Here is a 23,437-nt window from a genome sequence, read left to right as displayed (position 1 = left end):
TTGAGAACTGCCACCATAACATATAGTTTGATAGGAAATTGCAAATATAAACTGGTTTCCTCAAAGAGGAAAGAAAGAAACAAGCATTTATTAAGTGCTTATTATGTGCCAAGCAGCTAGGTGGCATACAGTGGTTAAAGTACTCGGCCTAGAGTCACGAAGACCTGAAATCATATCACATCTCAGACCCTCACTAGTTATGTGACCTGTGACTTAACCTCTGTCTGCTCCCCTTTCAAGAGGCACTTGTTTTCAAATTAGATTGTAATTACACATTTCTCCATTATATAAAAAGATACAGAAGGCAATATGGTGGAACAGTGGAAAGAGTACACACAGAATGTGGAGTTGGAGGACCTAGCTTTGAATCTTGCCTCTGATGCTTATTATCTGTGTGACCTTAGAGCAGTTACTTAAACTCCCCGGCATCAGTTTCTTCATCTGCAAAATGAGGGAAATGTACTAGATGGCTTCTGAAATCTCTTCTAGCTCCTTATCTGGACTGTTACAATCCTAGTTTGAAGTGCACAGAATCTGGAGTAAAAGAGTTCTGATCTTGGCTCTACCGCTTACTATTCGTGTAACCATGGACATACAAATTATTCCAGATTAATAAGGAGCCACTGGAATGTATTGTATTAGGGGGTTGCCATAATCAGATGTGTGCTTTAGGAAAATTATTTTGGAAGTTCTGGGAAGCTTGGATTGGAGGTGGGAGAGAAGTGAGGCAGGGTGACATGGTGCTGGCTATGTGAGTTGAGAGGAAAGGACATATGGGAGAGAACTGCGGATTTGGCAAACAAGATCTGGCAAATGATTGAGTATGTGGGGCGAATGAGAGGGAGAAGTCAGGGGTGAAATAAAGGATATAAAGCTAGGTGACTAGAAGGATCGTGGTATCCACAATAGAAGGAACATTTTGTAGGGGATATGTGGAAATGAGTTCTACTTTGGATGTGCTGAGTTTAAAACGTTTATAGGACATCCAGTACAAAATGCCCATCAGGCAAAACGTCCATTGGTGATGCAGGCCTGCATCGCCTCTCTGCATCATCTCTCAGGAGAGATATTAGGACCAGGATATTACCCAGCGGTCATCTGCATAAAGAGGACAATTAAACTGGTTGGAGTTGGCGACAGTATTAAGTGGGAGGGTGTAAAGAGGAAAGATGAGGATCTTGGGGAACACCCATAGTCAGAGATCATGGTATAGATGATAAATCAACAAAGGAGTGGTCAGATAGGCGGGAAGACAAAACCAAAAGAGAACAGTGTCATGAAAACTCAGAGTGGGGAAAGTACCCAAGAGGAGAGAGTCATCAGTCAGTGTCAAAAACTGCAGGAAGAGTGAAGACAAAGCAAAACAAAACAAAACAAAAAACAAAATCCCAAAACCAGACCATCAGACTTGGCAACTGAGAGATCTTGAAGAGAGCAGCTTCAGCTAAGTGATGGAGTTAGAAGTCAGACTGAAAAGGGTTGAGGAAAGAAGAGGGAATAAACATCAAATAATTTAGCCTCTCTCAGATGTATCTTTCTCGTGAGTGAAATGAAAGGTTTGTACTGGATGGTCTCTAAGGTTCCTCCCAGCTATAAATCTATGATGCTATGACTTTCATGTCATGATTTCTGCATGCAATTTATTCTGTATTGAACAAACATTTGAGTGCCTACTATATATACATAGAAGTTTCTATCTAAAACAATTTTTAAAAATTAAAAAAGAAGTTTCTATCTAATTTAAGATTTATAATCAGCTTTTAATTATCAGTACCAGTAGAGGGGAATTATTAAAATAATTAATAAAATAACTCATTTCCATAACAAGTCATATTTTTATAGTGCTTTAATAGTTGTGAGGTATTTTCCTCACTACCACCTTGTAAGGTAGATAGTGAGGATATTATAATCCCAATTGAGAAAACTGAGACAGACTAGTTAGGTGACTTGTTCAAGGTCAGATATTAAGTAAATATAGGAGATGGAAGTCAAACTGAAGTCTTCTGATTCTAGTACCTGTGCTCCTATAAAACACTACTTATTTCAAAGAGCAAATAATTTAAAAATCCCTTATATTTACCTCTGGAATACATTTTCAAGTTTATATTTGAAATTTACTTTTCTTTCATGCACTGACTTACCATGGTCCAAAACTTCAACCCCTAGTGGTTAACCTCCTGGTGATTTATCTGTCTCTGTTCTTGGCTAGGTCAGTCTTCAGATACTATAAGCGAAACCTTTCTAGCATGAGAGAAGCTGCCAAAGTTTAGGCTCTCCTGGGTAGCCTTCGAGAACCCAGGGTCATATTCACACCATTGTCAAGCAAAAGACTCAACTAGAGGAAGGTAGGTTGGATATGTCCTCCATGAGGGTGTTATGGAAGAACGCAGATGAAAACTACACATAACGAGAAAGCATGGTGAGGTCATAATTCACACCAACAGATGAAACGCCCACACTGATAAGATCAAACACCCACTGATGGATATTTGGAATACAGGCAGGTCTAACATCCTGGGGATTTAAGACACTTCAGAATAAATAATTGTGACACAGCTGGGAGGAGCTAAATATCTGCTTGACTTCCCTATCCCAGTCTCTCTCCCAGAAATCTTCACCATTGCTTCAACTCCCTGTTCTTTACTCCATGACTGGAATGAAAAGTATTCTTCCTCAGACTATACTTCAGCCTAGGCAGAGCTGCCTTTCCTTCTCTGAGCTCCTCGTGCGTCTAGCTCATAGGCCTTGCCTTAATACTTGCTGAAACAAAGGCATTATAATAAATGTTTTTCTTTAAAAAGGTCCTTCCTCATAGCTAAGCCTTGATAGGAGAAGGGAGGCAGTGACCTCACCTCCCACTCCCACCTCCACACTTCTCTTCTAATTCTAGCTAAACTGGAAAGTAACATGAGTCAGTTTGTAAAAATGCTAGTTAGATTAGGGAAAAATAAGGCAATGGGGGTTTTAAGAGCAAACATCTGTGAAAGAAATTTACTGGCCTTCTGACTACAATGAAGTATAATTTTTCCCTCTTCCTAACTTCCCTGCTTCTACAGAGGGCACCACTGTTTTTACAGTCATTTTTGACTGTTCCCTCTCTTTCACCCCTTAGCCCAATCATTTGATAGGTTTTATTGATTCTACCTCTATAATAAGCCTTTTGTCTCTCCTCTTCTCCCTCACATAGCCACCATCTTAATTTAGGTCCTCACATCTGTCACGCAGACAAATGCCAACAGGCATTAACAGCTAATTAACAGCTCCCTGGTCTTTAACCTCTCTCATCTCCAATCCATCCTCCATAAAGCTGCCAAATTGATCTTCTAAAACCACAGGTCTAATCATGTCACTCCCATGCTCAAGGAACTCCTGTGACTCCCTCTTCCCTTTAGAATAAAATACAAATCCCTCTGCTGGACTTATAAAAACCCTTTCAGAATCTGTAGCCAACTCACCTTTCCTGGGATACCATGCAATCATTTTTTTTTTCATGAATGGCACATTCTAACCAAACTTGGCCTGCTTACTGTTCCAAGATAAGGTCACAGATCTAGAGCAGGAAGGACCATCTAGTCCAACCCCATTATTTCACAGGTAAACGGACTAAGGCTCTGAGACATACAGGGAAACTGAGGTTCAGAAGGGTGGGGAAGAAGGAGGAGGGTATGACACATCTCTGTGTAGAAAGTAATGGGCAGAATTTGAATCCAGATCTTCTGACTCTAAGGCTTGTGTTCTTTCCATTGTACTATGCTGCCCTCCATACAACAGAATACTTTCTGCCTCCTTGCCTTTGCAGTCTGTCCCCATGCTGCAATGCATGTCCCCACTCACCTCAACCTCATAAATTCCCTTGTTTTCTTCAAAGCTCAGCTCAAGAGACACATCCTACAGGAAATCTATATGGATCCCACCCCTTCAATAATTGCTAGGGACTTCCCCTTAGAAATTACTTTTTATTCATTTTGCCTTTTATCTTCTATAACTGTGTTGCACCCTCTCCTCACCTCCACCACAACTCCTACAGACTGTCCTTTTGGGACAGGAATGTTTCACTTTTGTCTCCTTATCCCAAGTACCCAGCACTGTGCCTGGCACACAGTAAGCACTTAATGTATGCTTGCTGAATTGAACTTAATTTCTCTGAACCTCAGTTTCCCTGTCTGTAAAATGAAGATAGAAATACATGCAGTACCTATCTTACAAGGTGTTGTGAGGCTCAAATGAGAGAATGATTGAAAAAATAGCTTGTCAATCTTGAAACTCTCTATAAATGTCAGCTCTCATCATCACCATCATCATCATTATGATTTTGTAATGGTTAAAGTTAGTCCAGGCTCATGATTTTTTCTGCCAATGTTCCTTAGTCCTAGAGCAGGAATGGATTGTTGAAGTTATCCAGGGATGATGATTTGCAGGTTGATGGATGAGGGAAGGTCAAAAAACAAAAAATTCTAAAGAGGTATCTGGTGAATTATCAAAGTAGTTAAAGATGGTCTTCAGGCTAAGTAAGGAGGTAAAAGAAAGCAGAATGGATCAGCTAGATGGAGAGACTAGGGAAGGGCAGAGGGTCATAAAATTGCAATAAAATCAAAGAATAGGTATAGAATGAGTATGACTGGGAAAGAAGAAAGGTTAAACGGAGAGGCTTTGTTTGGAAACAGAATTTCAAAGTTGCACGTACTGGTGATGCAACATGAGATGGTAAAGTCTACTATACAGCAATGCCATGGGAATGAAGTGGGATACAGATTGTGGTACACAAGGATTTTGTGGCCCTCAACACATAAAAGGTCATTGAGAGATAGTGGTAGAGGAATGGCAGGGAAGCAGGAGAGGAGCATAAGATAATGATCACCCCACTTCCTGGCCCTTAGGGTCAAGGGGACTAGGAGAATGAATGGCTTTTGATGGAGAAGGCACACAGTATCTAATGTCCTCAGAGGAGAGCCCATTCAGTTAAAGAAAGGGGTATAAGGAATGTTGATTGAAATATCTAAGAATGTAGGAGTGTTTGCAGTAGATTAGTGTTAGGGCATAGTGAAGATAAACAAACTGGTTGGTAGCAGTCTTTGACAGGGATTGGAGCTCAGGAAAATGCTGTTAATAGAATGCCATTTACTCCTACGGTGAATTGACAGGATAATGGAAAATGAGGAGTTAGTACAACAAGAGGAATACTGATATAACATATTCCACAGGCGGGCCTTAATCATAAGGATACATGAAGAGTTAACAGGTAGCAGAATTATAATAAGGTCTTCTAATTTATAAATCTGATTATAACAAATTCCAAGTTACATCACAGATTCTCTTGCTGTACTTGGATTTTTGTTTCAAACATTGCCATCAGCTGGCAATTTTTTCCTAATAAGTACTACATTTAAATCATCTCTCCCCTACATTTTATTATTTGATCACTGTATATTGTCTGATTCATTAGTTACAAACCCCCAATTTTAATATCTCTTGTGGGAAAAGGCTATATCTTATGTCGGCTACTTTGCTCCTATCCAATGTATAAATATTAAAAGCAACTACGGGTTTTGTCTGGAGGAAACCATGGCCTTGATCCTGCTTGGTTTTATTCCTATACCTTTTTACCCCTTATATTCATTTGCACAGGGAACCAAAACTCCATTGGGGTGGGGAAAAAATTGGAAGCCCTCAAACTTAGAGAGTTTTTAGTAATTTTTTTTAAAGGTCAGTCTATAAACTGATACAAATACAGTATGAATTAACAATGAGGAATGCCAATCCCTACCCAGACCATGTGTTGTTCTCTAGGTGTATCTATTCTTCCTGTATATTCTGTGGATGATGTATGTGCCACAAGGTTGGGGGAAAACATTTTATAGCTACTTTCCTCCTCTTGCAGTTTCAGTAAATGCCTTTGTTTTGATTTGTGACCTGGCTGCCTAGAAAAAATGAACGCCATCAGGAGTTCTTGAACTATTGTTTTTGCGCAGGTATAGTTGACATGTCATTGTATTATTGTATCTTGAATCTTAACCTCCAGCTCATGTGGGATACACATGTGGCCACATGTGGCCTTAAGGCAGCAGGTTCTCCACCACTGATCAAGACCATTCAGCCTCAGGCTGCCCCTTCCCAAATCCATATTCTATTCCTTGAAAAGTAGGTAGAGGCTAGAGTAGCCCAGAAGTATTATGGAAGAGAGGAGAGTGAGGAGGAATAAAAGTTGAAACAAAGAACTGAACAAGAAAATAACCTACTGGTGTAGACAACATAGTGACTGAGAGACCACCCCAGTGAGGGATGTGCTAAAAATCAAGTGTCATTTTAGTATACCCCAAGGGGGCTAAATTCTTTTGTTGTAACAACAATAGGGACCAGACCTATAATTTCATTGCCATATGGAACTCTGGATTAGTAACCTCCCACTACTAATTTAGATTGGAATAGTAATTAGTATTATAGCTGGCAGTTATATAGTGCTTTAAGGCTTGCAAAGTGCTTTTCCATCCATTATATCATTTGATCCTCACAACAACCCTGTGAGGTAGGCACTGTTATTACGGCCATTTCATAGATGAGGAAACTGAAATTGAGAGAGAGGTTAAGTGACTTGCCCAGGGTCACATAGCTAGTAAGTGTCTGAGGCTAGATTTGAACTCAGGAAGATGAGTCTGTCTGACTCTAGGCCTGGTGCTCTATCTACTGTGTTACTTACTGCCTTTTTGTGAAATTTCACTGCCTCTTATAATCTTAGAGAGTTTTCCAAAGAACTGAAAGGGTAAGTGTTTTGCACAGGGTTATAGCTAGCATGTTTCAGAGGCCTTCCTGGATCTAAGACCCGTTATCTATCCATATTTGTTATAACATTTTTTAAAGATTAGAAGGTTATATTAATCTTTTGAGTTTTTCTAAGAAACCATTTAATTTAAATGGATTTTTCTTGACCTCTAAAAAAGCATAAGAAGCACGTGTTTATTTAAAAAATAAGTTGCTAGAAGCTCTAAATAACCAGATTTGGTGAGACACAGTCTTAATCAACAAATAAGTAAGTATTTATTTATCACTTACTATGTGACTAGCATTTAAGCACAGAAGATAAATGAGATCTAACAGAGTTAATAATCCATTAATTAAGTGTGTCTAAGCAATTTTAATCTAAAGAAAGGGAAGGCTAATTGGACCAGGGTGATTGAAGTAGAATGAAAAGTTTTCATGGAAAAGATGAGATTTGAATACAGCCTAGAATTTTGATAGGCAGAGAGAAGGGAGGAGGGAATACCATAAAATATATGTAAGTAGATAGGTAAAGAGGAATGAGCATTGAGTATATTAAAGATAGGGATGAAACTGGCCTGATCTGACTAGGACATCAATAGGTTATTCTCAATAGGGTGTGTGTGTATGTATGTGTGTGTGTGTGTGTGTGTGTGTGTGTGTGTGTGTGTGTGTGTGTGTGTGTGTGTGTGTGTGTGTGAGACAGGAAATAAAGTTAGATGGGTAGGCAGAGGAAAAATCACGGATAGCTTTCAAAAGTCAGGTCCTCCATAGGAATTTAACTTCATGTGCCAGTGAAGATTTCCATAGGAAGGAATCATAGAACAAAGTCAGATTAGTCTGGTAGAAGCATGCAGGGTATATTGTATAGATGAGACTGATGTGAGGAAGACCAAGTAGGAGATTATCATGGTGGTAGTGGAGCAAAAGATGGTAGCAATGAGAATGAAGAAGGAAAAGAGGATCTGGGATACATTTTTAAAATATAACAGGACTTTGAAAAACTGGATAAAAGTAGGATTACAGGTGTCAAACACAAAGACTATGGGCTGCATGAGTCCCACCACACTCATAAGTGCAGTTCAGACCAGATTAAAATGTAACTGGAAAATATTTAATGAAATAAATAAAAATGCAATAAAACATAGGTAATGTTAATATGTGGTTTTCTAAGTCAATATGCAGCCCACAGAAATCCTTATGTATCACTTGGAAAGAAATCTATCAGTGATCTATCAGAGCATGTCTTTGACTTAATACTGGAACTCTACAATATCAACAGTCATTTGCTGCTATCTGTTTTACCACAGCTTGAATTTAAACTAAAGAGCAATAAGCATTCATTCTTCAGTCTACTTTTTATAACAGACAAGTAACTAATAAGCAAAATGCCATCGGGGTTTATCTTTAAACACCTCCTAAACCCTCAAATAAAATAAAAATATTTCCTTGGATACATCATATGATCAGTCTATGTTCAACCTCATCTCCTACCCTTCTATATCTATATTGTTAAATAATCATCATTGATAAGCCTTAGAAATGGCAAGATACTTAAAATGCATTCTGAATCATCAAGGAAAGATTAAACTATATTTGGTTCAGTTTAGTGCTAAGGATATTTTACATTATAAGCATTTCCTGAAAATTGGCAATCCATGTGTGGCATATGGTAAACTAGAATTTACCACAGTTTATTAAACAGAATACCCCATTCTTTAACCAATGCTAATATTTGCTGCATATTATATTCATAGTTAGAAACAAATTAACTTTTTCAAAGACATTTGTTATACTTCTTTTCGTGCCCACGTATTAGAGACAGTGTAGTAAAGTCAAAAGAATATCAGATTTGGAGTCATCAGCCATATATTAGCTGTGTGACCTTTGGCAAGCTGCTTAACTTTTCCAAGCCTTAATTTCCTTCCTCATTTGTAAAATGGAGATAATTATACTAAGACTAGTTGCCTCAGAATGTTGTTAGGCCCAAATGAGATAATATGTTAAAAACCAACAAAATGTTTGCTATACTCAATCAATCAAAAGGCATTTATTAAATGCTTACTATGTGCACTGTACTAAGTGCTGAGGGATACAAAGGCAAAACTGAAGCGGCTCCTGTTCTCAAAGAGCTTATATTCTTTTTTTTTAAGCAGCTAACTTTCATTTTTATTTTTATTTATTATTTATTAGGCAATTGGGGTTAAGTGACTTGCCCAGGGTCACACAGCTAGTAAGTGTCAAGTGTTTCGTCTAAGGCCACATTTGAACTCAGGGCCTCCTGACTTCAGGGCCAGTGCTCTATCCACTGTGCCACCTAGCTGTCCCAAGAGTTTATACTCTAATAAGAGTAAATAAATGTAAGCAATTTTAATGTTTCTGTTAACATTTCATTTTCAATACCCAAGTAAGAGTAGTATTATTATCCAAATATTAAAACATGGATTTATCAATAAACAGTTATTTTCTTCTAAAGTCCCTAGCGAAAAAAAACAGTTCAGTATTTATAAGGTAGGGGTTGGCTGAATAAATCCATCAAATCACACCAACCCATTCAATGTAGTTCCAGATCATGAACTATAAACGTCACAAGCAAAATTTAATAAAAAGCCATAGCTAGGGCAGGGTAACTGGTGATTTTGACAGGCACCAACTTGAGAGAGGTGGATTTCATCCTTGATTTGAAGTGGACTACAGACTTTTTTCACCATGCCTAGTGTCCCTCCATTGTTTCCTGCCTCTGTATAGATTGGAGAGGAAGGCAGGCACCAAGAGGGAGTGAGGGAAAGAGATCTTGGGCCAATGAAGTTTGAGAGAAGAGGGAAAGAAAAAGTCTGTCCCTGCTTGTCTCACAGATATATCTATAGCTGGATTCTCCTCAAGCACACTTTCCCTCCCCTCCAAACCCCTTGAGTACACAAACCACATTCTCTAGGGTAGGAATTCTTACCCTGACATCTGTAAAGCTGTTTAAAATTTTTTTTAAATAACCACTTCAATATAATTTGCTTCCTTTGTAATCCCATAATTTCTTTTAATCTTACGTATTTAAGAACATTATCTTAGGAGAGGTCATAGGCTTTGCAGGATTTCTAAAGGGGTCCATGACACAAAAAAGATTAAGAACCCCTTGTCTACGGGCTCATTATAGCTATCCTGTTCCCCCCCCCCAAGTGAATTTGTCTTAGGCAATAGGATTTCTAGATACATTTCTGTTTAAAAGTTTGTGTATGTGTGTGTGTGCGTGTGTGTGTGTGTCTGTGTGTGTGTGTATAGCGAGAGAGAGAGAGAGAGAGAGAGAGAGAGATAATTACATACATAATACTTAATTATTTCCTGCATATGTGCTCAGTTCTGTTTTAAGTCTTGAGGGGTAAAATGTCCCCTATATCACAAAGTATATCCTATTTGATCAGATGTTTATCTCAGGAAAATACCACTTTAAGGTTCCTGATACATTTGGTAAATACTGAATAATGAGCCAGTCGAAATTAAATGACATATTTCCATTCAAACAAAAATGACAACATACCATTTTAAAAGATAAAGTGCTAGGATCAGTATCTTCTACTGGTTCTCTTGTAGCATGATCTGTAAAAAATAAATAAGCACAATGAAATTCACCTTCTGATGATTTTCAAGTTGATACAGGACTTGAGTCACATTTTTTTTAATTTCTTTTTTTTCTTCTGAGAGCCTGCATGGCATAGTACATAGATAAAGCCTGTAAGACCAGGGTTCTTACAAGTACAGGCTCTGTGACCCAGGACAAGTCATTCAACTTCTAAGGATTCTAGGCAACTTTCTAAGGCCATATATTGAAGGAACGATGCTAATCTGCATTGGTAGAGGGAACTTCCTCATCCAGGAATTTACTATACTAATGAAATCACAGGTCCTTCTCCCATCTTTTCTGAGATCAGAAGAAATAGGCTTAAAGTTAACTGAAAAACTATTTTATAAGAATTTTAAATTTCCTTTTATTCAGTTTTATTATGCCATTCCTTCTGGAACATTTGGCTAACTGAAGCCTGTTTCCTGTTAATATTAATCTCACCTGGCTTAAACCTGACTCACGGAATTATAGTATTAAAGAAAGACTTTTTACACTCCTGAGGTAAGATGCCAAAAAAGAGGAAGAAGGAAATATAGCATTTATGAAATTTTTAAGTCTTCCCAAGGAGACTGAGCTAATTTTATCTGTGGAAGAATTTCCCTTACGCTGAACTTTTGCTTATCTTCATGACATGTAAATCTCTTCCTCTCAATTAGCCCACTGTGACTTCTTTAAAATGCAGCCTTGTAATTTTGTAAGGATTTTTGCAAACTCACTGTTTAAATCTGTAACTTAGTCTGTTATATGTTAAAAAATTGTTTCTGTCTCTCTGACATAGTTTCCACCAAAAAGACTTTGTCAGAAACTCTAATCTTTGTTTAGAGTTATTTTTCTGTTTCCTGAACCTGTTCTTAAACATGACAAAACTTAGGTTTTTAATCTCTATAATTTCTGCATTATGATAGATTCATTTGGCAGCAATAACCTATTATACAAACTCAATGGGGAAAGAATTTTCCCATAACATTAAGTTATATAAAAGAAATTGGTAAAAAATAAATTTTAGGACAAGTTACTGATAAAAACCTACAAGTTTATAGATAATCAAACATAACCATACATTTTGGGGATATATAGATGTATACATATTATATAGAGACAGACATGTTGCTGTTTGAAGATAGATTACATGCTGGATATGGATTTCAATCCTGGTAGATGTGAGTTTGGGCAGCTAAGCTGCACAGCGTATAGAGTACTGGGCCTAGAGTTAGGGAGACCTGAGTCCAAATCTGGCTTCAAATACTTACTAGCTGTGTGACCCTGAACAAGTCATTTAACCATGTTTGCTTCAGTTTCCTCATCTGCAAAATTTCATACATACTTATTAAGTTACATACTAGGTGCTGGAGGCACTATGCTAGGAGCTGATGGTAGAAAGATGAAAAATACTGTAGTTTTTTTTTTCTCTCAAGGAGCTTACATTCTAATGGGGATGGGATGGGAAGGAGGTGACTACAAGTACCTGCATGACAGAGGTAGAATGCAATAAGGCCAAAGGAAGGATCTAGAGAAAGTTGCTTAAGAAATTTGAGGCTGGAGTGGATCATTTTGGGAGGAGAGATTAGGAAAGGCTTCAAGGAGGGCATAACATCTGAGATAAACCTTGAAGGAAAAGGAAGAAGAGAAGGATTTCAGGGAGGCGAAATGCGTAAGCAGTGCATTCTGAGGCAAGAAAAGACAAGATAACACTAAGGGACAGCTGATAGTACCATTTTACTAGAAGGGTGTGAGGAGCATAGACTAAAATAAGGCTGGTAAGGTCTGCCTTACTGGAGGCAGCCTTGAATGGAGTCAGGGTATGGAAAGTCTTAAATGCCAGGCAAAGGAGCTTGTATTTTACTTACACATAATGCTATCTCCACTTTCTCAATCCCCTGGCTTCTGAACACACTACTCAACTGAAATCGCACCCTCCTATGTTATTGTCAGGCTTTTCTCAGTTCTCATCCTCTTTTAACCTCACTGCAGCTTTTGATACAATTGACCACATCTTCCTCCTAACATTCTCTTCCCCCCACTGGTCTCTCTTGGTTCTTCTCCTACCTTTTTGGCCATACCACCCTCCTCAATGTCCTTAGATGGACCATCATCTCTCACTTATCTCTTTAGCATGAGTCTTCACCAGAGATCTACCCTGAGCCCTCTCTTCTTCTCTTGTTCTCTTACCCAGACCAAGAACACTCATCTGGAACTCTCAGCCTTCATCAACTGATACTAATGAGTCACCATTCATTTCTGGAAGCTAAAGTACAATGTCCCAGCAAGACAAGAACATGGAGATTGTCTAAGTAGTTTTGTCATGTGGTCTGATACCACTGAAATGCTTCAGACATCTAGGAACTTTGCTATGTTTCAGTTAAGATGGTTATGTGGAGAGTTAAACAATACCCTCAGAGATTTCAGCAACTCCCATAGATTCAAGTCTCACCTCTATGTGGATCACTTATAAATCTATATATCTAGCCCTACTTATTTTTAAGTTCTAGTCTTGAAGCAGAAACTGAACCTCCTGGTGGCCCAGGAGGCATCTCAATATGCCCAAAATATAACTCATTATCCTCTCTCAAAATCTACCCTTCCTACAAATTTCTCTATTTCTGCTGAGGGCACAACCAAGCCAATGTGGTTCAGTGGAAAAAGTTCTAACTTTGGGGTCAGAGGACCTTGCTTCAAATTCTAGTTCTGACATTTACTATTAGTATTGGGCAAGTCATTTTAACCTCTATGGGCCTCAGTTTCCTTATCTGGAGAATAAATAGGGTTTGAATTAGGGCAGCATGGTACAGTGGAAAGAGTACTTGCTATGGACTTGGGTTCAAATCCTTCTTCTCATACTTAACTACCCATGTGACCTTGGGCAGGTCAATTAACCTTCATGGGTCTCACCTTCTTCTTCTGTAAAATGAAGGGTTTGGAACTGATGGCCTCTGAGGCCTTTCCTGCTCTAGATCTACGATCCTTCCAATATCCCAGGATTATAACCATAAAATCATCCTTTATTCCTCCCTCTCTTGCACCTTCCACTTCTAAGCAGTAGTCATCTTGTTGACAATAAATATCTCTTAAATTAGTCCTCTTTTCTCTACTCACTCAGTCACCACTCTAATTCAGGCCCTCATTATTTCTTCCCTGATCTCTTGTTACAGCCTCTTGACTATTCTACTTTCTTCTGGTCTCTCAGTCAATAAACATTTATTAATTGCCTACTATATGCCAGTCACTGTGCTGAATGCTACTAGGGATCTAAAACGGGGGCAAAAGATAGTCCCTGACCTCAAGGAGCTCACAATCAAATAGAGGAGACCACAAGCAAACAAGTATCTACAAACGAGCTGCCTAAAAGATAAACGGAAATATTTTTAAACGAGAAGGCACTAGAATTAAGAAGGGTTGGGAAAGGTTTCTGGCAGAAGGTGAGATTTTATTTGGGACTTCAACACAGCTAGTAGATGGGGTGGAGGGGGAAGGAGGGGACAGTGCATTCCAGGCAGGAGGGACAACCAAAGAAAATGCCCAGAGCCAAAAGACAGAATGCCTTGTTGGTACAACAGCCTGGTGGCAGTGTCACCGGATGGAAGAGTGTGTGGCCAGTGTAAGGTGTCAGAAGACTGGCCGGCAGCAAGGTAAATTATGAAAGCTTTGAGCACCAAACAGAGGATTTTATATTTGATCCACGAGGTAAAAAGGGAGCCTCTGGAGTTTACTGAATGGGGCAGGGAGGTGACATAATTGGACCTGAGCTTTAGGAAAATCACTTTAGTGGCTGAATGGAGGATAGATTAGAATGGAGAGATTTGAGGCAGGCAGATCCACCAGCAGGATATTGCAGTAGTCCAGCCTGCCCTAGAGTGGTGGCAGTGTTAGAGGAGAGAAGGGGGTTTATTTGAGAGATTTTGCAAAAGTAAAGTCTTTCCTCTCCAATCCCATTTCCATACAGGTACCAAAATAATTTTTCTAAAACACAGGCCTGACTGTTACCCTCACGCTCAAAAAACCTTCTATGGCTCCCTCATGCCTATGGGATAAAATGCTGTGGCATTTAAAACCTTCTCTCTCTGGCTCCCATGTTTCCAGAGTTATTTCATATTAATCTACTTCACGAACTCTGTGTTACAGCAGAACCAGCTGTTCTTTGGACTGAACGCACCATCTCTTTTGTCAGTGCCTTTGCCTAGGAGGTCCCTCTTGTCTATCACGACGACAATGATGACGACAATGATGAAAGTAATGGCGATGATAGTGGTGAGCACGATGACAGCTAGCATTTCTAGATGTCTTTAAGGCTTGCAAAGCCTTCTGAAGTAATCTTCCTTATCTGCTTCTGGTAAATGTTATCTTCCTTCAAAACTCAAGTGCTCTGGTTCTCAGAGAAGTCCTCTTAGATCCTCCCAGGTGTCCATGCTCTCTTCCCCTCAGTTTTCTTTGATTCTACTTATTTGTGTATATATTGTGTCCCTCCAATGGAAAGTAAAGTCCTTGGGGGTTGTCGTGGTCGTTTTAGTTGTGTCTGACTCTTTGTGACCTCATTTAGGGTTTTCTTGGCAGAGATTTGCCATCTCCTTCTCCAGCTCATTTTACAGATGAGGAAACTGAGGCAAGCAGGGTTAAGTGACTTTCTTAGGGTCACACAGCTACTAAGTGTCTGAGGCCAGATTTGAACTGAAAAAAGATGTCTTCCTGATTCCTAGCCCAGTGCTCTATCCACCGTGCCACCTAACTGTCCCTGGCATTGAAGGTAGTGTCCGTCATTGTATTTTCACCCTTGAAAACAGTAGGTAACAGCGTTTGTTGAATTTGTTAAATTTAGTCACTAAAGGTTTCATAAGAGGCAGATAGAAGAGCTGTATGTGACAGTTAGATTTGTGGTCCTAGATTATTTATAAGAGAAGAGACCACATGGTCAGACACATATTGAAAGATACAAAGAGATCTGTACTGGGTGATTTTTTTTCCTTTTTTTGGCTTTCCTTTCCATTATTTTGTGTTTTCCTCTGATGCATTTGTTACAATGATAGAAAGAAAGTAATGATATGGACAAGGCATCAAGACAGACTAACCCAAAGCAAAATTATGAAATAGCCTGAGTTAATGTTTGGTCTCGATCCTTCTGTTCCCATTATCGTCCTAGATTGCTTTTGTCCTTTCTGGCTAAACTCCTTGAAAATGCCATCTATAATAGGTGCTTCCACTTTCTCTCCTCTCACTCTCTTCATAATCCCTTACAATCCAACTTCTCACTGTACTGTCCCACTGAACTTGCTCTCTCCGAAGTTACAGATGACGTCTCAGTTGCCAAATTCAATGGCCTTTTCTCAATCCTCATTCTCCTCGACCTCCCTGCAGCCTTTGTTGATCTGCTGACCACTCTCTCCTCTTTGACACTCTCATCTCTTTAGGTTTTGGTGATACTACTCTCTCCTGGTTCTCCTCCTACCTATCTGTCCATTCCTTCTCACTCTCCTTTGCTGGATCCTCATCTAGATCACACCCTCTAACCATAGATATTCCACAGTCTTCTGTCTTGGGCCCTCTTCCCTTCTCCCTCTATACCACTTCACTTAGTGATCTCATCAGCTCCAATGGATTTAATTACCATCTTTACACTCCTCTCAGAGGATCCCAAATCTATCTATCTTGCCCCCAACCTTTCTGCTGACATCCAATCTCTCATCTACAACTGCCTTTCAGACATCTAGCACTTGATGTTAGGTGGACATCTTAAACTCAACAAGTTCAAAATAGAAAACCATTATTTTCCCCCCTAAACCCTCGTCACCTTCTGGGAGGGCAATTCTACCCTCCCAGTCCCTCAAGCTTGAAACCTGGGAGTCATCCTCGACTCCTCACTACTTCTGACACACCCCTTGCCCATATCCAATCTGTCACCAAGGCCTGTTGATTGCACCTTTGCAACATTTTTCAAATGAACTCCCTTTTCTCCTATGACACTACAATCACTCTAATGCAGGCCCTTATCACACCTCATCCCTGGACTGTTACAATAGCCTGCTGGTAGGTCTGCCTGCCTCGTCTCTCCTCACTCAAGTCGATCTTCCATCAACCACGAAAGTGATTTTCCTAAATCATGGGTCTAAATGTGTCACCCTTCTACTCAATAAACTCTAGGGATTCCCTATCACCTCCAGGATCAAAAAATAAATCCTGTTTGGCATTCAAAGCCCTTCATTACCTAGCCCCCTTCTACCTTTCCAGTCTTCTTATATGTTACTCATAGTCATATATTTTTTCCATCCAATGACACTGCCTTCCTTGCTGTTCCACCAACAAAACCCTGCTTCTCTCAGCTTTGGGCATTTTCTCTGGGTCTCCGTCATGCCTGGAATGCTCTCCCTCCCTATCTCTGCCTACAGGCTTCCTTGACTTTCTTTAAGTCCCAAACAAAATCTCACCTTCCTTTCCCAACCCTGCTTAGTTCTAGTTCCTTCCTTCTCTTAATTATTTCCTACTTATTCTGTATATAGCTTGTTTGTGTTTAGTTGTTGTCTCTCTCCTTTAGATTGTGAGCTCTTTGAGTCAAGGGCAGTTTTTTTTGTCTCTTTTTAAATATTCAGAGCTTAGCACAATGCCTGGCACATAGCAGACACTTAACTAAATGTTTACTGATTGATTGATTTGATTGTGTTTGGGCTTCAAATCTCCCTGTTCTTGGCCATTTTCAATGAACACTTGTTTTGTTTTGTTTTTTAAGTGAGGCAGTTGGAGTTAAGTGACTTGCCCAGAGTCACACAACTGGTGAGTTTTTTTTAATGTGTCCAAGGCCTGATTTGAACTCAGGTCCTCCTGACTCCAGACCAGTGCTCTATCCACCGAGCCACCTAGCTGCCTCTCAATGAAAACTTGTTAAGAACATCCTTCCCTTCCCCAAATCAGTGACAAAATGCTCTCATAATCAATTCTTTCTCACTTTTCTATCAAAATTTATTGCTGGAAGCTTCATTTGTTTACACTAAGGCAGTATTTCAATGTAATTTATTTCCCTTGTAACCCTATGTATTTTGTTTTATGCATTTAAAAACATTATGCTGAGAAGGGAGTCCACAGTCTTCATCAGACTGCCAAAGGGGATCCTTAACACAAAAGAAAGTTTGAATTCATGCTCTAAAACATAAATGACTGATGATAAACCACTACCTCTTTCAGAGTTCTGCTGTTTTAATAGGAAATCAGCACTTAAAGTTAAAAGAATGTAGTTTTAAGAGTAGAAATTCAGGAATTCCTTAAGAGCAGTTTTGGGGACAGTGAGAGATGAATGCCTTCTCAGTACATGAAATTATATGGATCAGGCAATTTTCTCTTCTCCCTAAGCATGAAACTAATCCTGCATTCCAAGAGAAAATGAGTATTGGCTGTAGAAGTGTGGGAGGTGAGAAGAAGCTACAACAGAAGAGCAATAGGAAAAAGGGAAAGCAAATTTGGGAAGGAAAAAGGAAAACATATAAAGAGCAGTAGTCAGCAGTTTAACCTAGGCAGATATTCTAAGAAAATGACAAGTGGGCAGGCCATAGGAAAGAATATAATTCTTTACCTTAAAGAATACTAAATCCCAGCATCAGGACATGAAAATTTTTTGGCCTCATGATGAAGTTCTTTGGGGCTGGATATTTTACTAATGGGAAGAGAGGCTTTAAGAGATTGACATATAGGCTATAACTTCAGTCTTTTGAGGTCACTGGACATTGACGTAGAGGAACTTGAATGGAAGGGCATCCCCAGAAAAATTCACTCCTGCTTTCTTGTATTTAACTCTATGGCTCATGAAACTGGCTCTCAGTTGTCTGAGATCAGGTTTCAGCTCCATTCCCCATATTTCTAAGGGATGTGTGACTGCTATTAGTATGGCATGGTGGGAAGACCACTGGCTTCTAAGTCAAGGAGAGTTGAATTCTAGTCCCAACTTGCATGACACTGAAAAGGTCACTTCTCTGGGTTTCCATTTGTTTCTCTATAACATGAATCATTTGGGCTAAATAATCTCTAAGATCCTTTTCACCCAGAGTCATATTCAGTCAAAGATGAGGAAAAGCTCTTCCATTTGATGGTTGCTATGACACATTTCTGTCATTCTGTTGCTATGGACCATTTCTGGTCCAGAAATAACTGACTTTTTAAAAATATGTCAACATATCATGAAACACCAACATGTAGTTGAATTAGAGAAATATTTAATAATTTCCTCTGCTAGGAATTGAGAGAAATGTAAAGTTTACATAACACGCAGCTCCTACCCTCATGGAGCTAATAAGACACATATCTAACAATAATCTCTAAAATTATATAATACCTGCATTTGAGAGATACAAAACAAAAACAAAGCTTGAGAGAAGGTAGAGGGACAAAAGTGTGGGACAGAGTCCAAGAAAGCTAGGCATAAAGAATGTCGAAGAAAATATTATGAAATAAGACTAGAAAAATACAGTGGTTCCATATCGATTGTATATGGCTTTGAATGCCAGGAAAAGGAGTTGGAAGTATACTCTACAAGCATTGGGAAGCCACTAAAATTTTTCAGGTTAGGATTAAATAGCGAGAAGTCTGTATCAGGAAGATATCTGGAAGAGACATGAAGAATGAATGAAAGACAAGAGAGTGGAAGCAGAAACCCGGTTACAAAACTACTGTAGGAGTTCAGGGTTGGAGTGGAGGAGTTATGAGGGCCTAGACCAGAGTAGCGGTAGCAGGGATAGAGAAGTGGGGATAGATGTGTGGGATGTTATAAATGCAGAACTGCGAGTCAGTCAACTAGAATTTTTAAGCACCTACCTTATGCCAGGTACTGTGCTAAGTGCTGGGGATACAAAGAAAGGCAAAAAACCAGTCCCTGCTCTTGAGGATTTCAAAATCTAATGGGGAAGACAACCTGAAACCAACTATGAATAAACATTATGTACGTGTATGTGTATGTGTATGTGTATGTGTATATGTATGTGTATGTGTATATGTATGTATATGTATATGTATATGTATATGTATATGTATATGTATATGTATATGTATATGTATATGTATATGTATATGTATATGTATATGTATATGTATATATACACATACATGAGATAAATTGGGGGGTAATTTCACAGGGAAGGCCCTAAGTTGAAGAGGACTAGGAAAGGCTTCATGATGAAGGGGTGACTTTAGCTGAGACTTGAAGGAAGCTAGGGAAGTCAGGAAGCAGAGATGAGGAGGGAGAGAGTTCTAGGAAAGTTCTAGGACAGCCAGGGAAAACACTAGGAGTCAGAGACAGTGTGTTTCGTGCAAGCAACAGCAAGGAAGTCAATGTCACAGTATCAGAGAATATGTGGTGGAGAGTAAGGTGTAAGAAAACTAGAAAGGGAGGAAAGGGGGAGATTATGGAGGGCTTTTATGAACACATAGGACTTTGTAATTTATTGGATAAGAGAAGGGAAGGAAACAAAGATAGCCCCAAAGTTTCAGACATGGGAGATTAAGTGAATCACAGATCATTAAGGTGCTATCAGTTATCTTTGAAAGATTGTAGAGAATTGAAGAGGTACTATAAGACTGGTAAGTAGTCTGCAAATGCTGTCCTGACATGGGCAGATGGGCAAATGCTGTCCTGATTTTCAAAAAGGAAAAAGATGAGAGGTTGGTTAATGAGGATTTAGAAAGGAAAGCACTGATCACAAAGTCTTCTAACATCACAACATGGCTCCATAAAAAGCCAGTGATGTCAGACTGCTTTAATTTCTTTTATGACACATTTATTACATAAGATCAGGGGAACACAGTTCACAAAAGTACACCTGAATTTCTGCAAACTCTTTGACAAAGTTTCTTATTCTAGAAAGCCAAGATGGTGGAGGGTGAAGTAAGCAATGCAGTTAAGCTCTTACCCACAACTACTAACCCTAAATGTTCACCAGCCCTGATAAAAAAAAATCCAGAAAAAAAAAGACAGTGAGCAAGGAGTCCAAAAGAAAAAACTGAGAAAGTATTGAGCAACCACAGTCAGGCTCACACTCAATTTAGCAACCATTACTAGAAAGCATCAGAGAACTTGGAATATAATATCCCAGAGGGCAAAAGACATAGGTTTAAAGCCAATAATAACTTATCCAGCAAAAAAAAAAAGTATAATACCACACAGTAAAAAAACGGAGCTTTAATGAAATAGAGAAATTTCAAGAATTGCAGACGAAAAAACCACAACTGCAGAGAAATTCTGAAATTCAAACACATGAGTGAAAAGGTAAGCATGAATGAACAAAGATAAAGGACTAAACAAGGACAAGCTTACATTCAAATACAGGGAGATGATACATGTGTCCCCTCTGAACCCTTATCATCATTAGGGTTCAATCAGACAAGACCTGGGAATGGTTCTGTTATGTCTTGGTGATCTTTAGAAAAAAGAATGGAAAGAGAGTGAAAGAGGAATACACCAGTGTGGAGGTGAAGATGTGGAGAAAGGAAAGGGAGATTAGAGAAAATTATTTCATAAAATCAGGATGCACAAGAAGAAAAATTATCTCATACTGTCAGCACAAGATACAAACAAGGACAGGGCAGAATGGCTGACATCTGAATTGTTCAAAAAAAGGAAGAACACACACACACACACACACACACACACACACACACTCACATACGCATGCCCACATGCCACAGAGTTGGGTACAAAAATCCATTTCACTCAACAGTAAAATGCAAGGGAAAGGTGAAGGGGGAATTAGAGGAAGGATAGATTAAGGGAGAGATTAGTGCTAAGCAAAACAATCTCAAAGGATATAAAAACTATTTAACACTCTTTTTGAGATGGCAAAGAATGGGAACCTGAGGGAGTACCCAGAAACTGGAGAACGGATGAACAAATTATGGCATATAAATGTGATGGAATATTACTGTGCTGAACTCTTATCAGAGTAATGACCAACCAGGATTCCAGAGGGCTAATGCTGAAACATACAACTCACCTCCTGACAGAGGGGTGAAAGGACTCAGAATACAGAATGAGACAATTTCTTTTAGACATGGCTAGTGTAGAAATTTGTTTTGATTAACTATACATGTTTTTAATAAGTTTGTTTTTCTTGTGTTCTCAATTGCTGGGGGAGGGGGAAGTTGAAGTGGGAGGGTGAGAAAGGCAGGTCTTAGCTGACTAAAATAAGTACAATATTTAAAAACATAAAATAAAATTGGAAGGTGGCAGTATTAGACTAGATGAACACCAGGATCCCTTAAAAAAAAAAGATAATTTAGAATCTAACTTATTTAAACACCTGAACCCAACAGTCAAGAATGTGCCCACGTCAATTTGGAAGGAAGTCTCTAATGCTGTGCCCCCAAGGCTCCACCTCTGGTCCTGTGCTGTTTAACAAATGACTTGGATGACAGTATGAAAGGTATACTTAGTAGTAAGTGGCATTTTTATGGTGCTTTAAAGTTTGCAAAGCACTTTACATACATCATTTGAGGCAACTGTGTGATTAGGTTCTACAGGTATTATATTTATTTTACAGATGAGAAAACTAAGGATCAGAGAGATTAAGTAACTTCTCTATGGTCACACAGCTGGTAAGCACTTAAAGGATGCATTCAAATTCAGGTCTTCTTTTCTAAATCCATACTTCTGTGTCTATGCTGCATTGTCTTTCCTATTCTTCTCATATTTGCAGATGAGATGAGAGACAATGTGGCAAAGGGAATAAAAAACTGGTCTCAAAGTCAGGAAGACCTGGATGTAAGCCCTGCCTCTCACATGTATCAGCTATGTGACACTAGACAAGGTATTTAATTTAATCTCTTATTCTTCTAGGCAACTTTTTTTTTTGAGGCAATCAGGGTTAAATGACTTGCCCCAGGGTCACACTGCTAGTAAGTATCTGAGGCTAGATTTGAACTTGGTCCTCTTGACTCCAGTGTTCTATCCACTGAGCCACCTAGCTGCCCCAATAGGCAACTCTTTTAAGACAAAATTACAGAAAAATTGGCAACCTGCTTTGGTCCAGGGAGTTTCTCATCCAGAAGTTCCCTATACAATGAAATCACACATCTAGTCCTTAACTCTATGATGCTGAGAGGTATAGCAAATCTAATGGATGACTGGGTCAGGTTCCAGAAAGATCTTATCCAACTAGAGTCAAACCTAATAAGATATAATTTAATGGGAATAAATGCAAAGGCCTATACTTGGGTTCAAAAGCTAATCAGTACAGGGGCAGCTAGGTGGCAAAGTGGATAGAGCACTGGCCCTGGAGTCAGGAGGACCTGAGTTCAAATCCGGCCACAGACACATAACACTTACTAGCTGTGTGACCTTGGGCAAGTCACTTAACTCCATTGCTTACCCCCCCAAAAAAAAAACTCATCAGTATAATATGGGGAAAGTAGAGCCAGGCAATAAATGATACTAGCAGTTTTAAGAGACTATAAATTCAATATAAGTCAACAGTTTAACGTAACAGCCAAAAAAGCTAAAGTGATCTTAGGCTCTGTAATCCAAAGGCGTAATGTCCTGGTTGAAATGCATCTTGAAGGATTATGTTCAGTTCTGGGCTCCATATTTCAAGTAGGATATTGACACACTGGAGTGGTTCCAGACCATAATAGTGAAGGGACAAGAGACCATGCCATCCAATGACTTGTTGAAGGAACTGGAGTTTTCCCTGATCAGAGAAAATTGGTTTAGGAGAATCATCATAGTTTCATTCTAGCATTTGAAGAGTACGTGGAAGAGAAATTGGACTTCAGTGGACAGTCAGGATGAATGGGTAGAAGTTGCAGAGAATCTGATTTTGGCTTGATATAAGGAAAAACTTCCTAAGAAATAAAGGCGCAAAAGAAGAATGAGTTGCCTCAAAAGGTAATCACTGATGCCCTTCAAGCACAGGCTGGCTATTCATTTGTTGGATGATGTATAAGAAATTCTCAGTCAGATATTTTTTAAACTGCATGACTTCTGCAGTCCCAATGAACCTTGAAATTCTGAGATTTGAATGGTGGTACCACTGAGAGAAACATCAAAGTAAGAATCAGATTTAGGGGAAAGATAATATGTTTTGGATATGTTGGATTTCAATTGGATCT

General features: G+C 39.1%; 1 protein-coding gene across 1 annotated transcript in view; it reads right to left on the bottom strand.

Annotated features, from left to right (window-relative positions):
- EDARADD (EDAR associated via death domain) overlaps nt 1-23,437 on the bottom strand; it is a 100,277-nt gene that overhangs the window by 68,283 nt on the left and 8,557 nt on the right. Inside the window, exon 2 of the mRNA XM_021000419.2 lies at nt 10,286-10,344. Within this exon, the coding sequence (XP_020856078.1) occupies nt 10,286-10,344 (59 nt within the window). The remainder of the gene's footprint in view (nt 1-10,285; nt 10,345-23,437) is intronic.

The sequence above is a fragment of the Phascolarctos cinereus genome, unplaced genomic scaffold (assembly GCF_003287225.1).
Source record: "Phascolarctos cinereus isolate Bilbo 61053 unplaced genomic scaffold, phaCin_HiC Scaffold_5;HRSCAF=322, whole genome shotgun sequence".
Taxonomy (NCBI): Eukaryota; Metazoa; Chordata; class Mammalia; order Diprotodontia; family Phascolarctidae; genus Phascolarctos; species Phascolarctos cinereus.
Note: the sequence above shows the minus strand (reverse complement) of the source record. Positions and strands in the feature narration are given on the sequence as shown.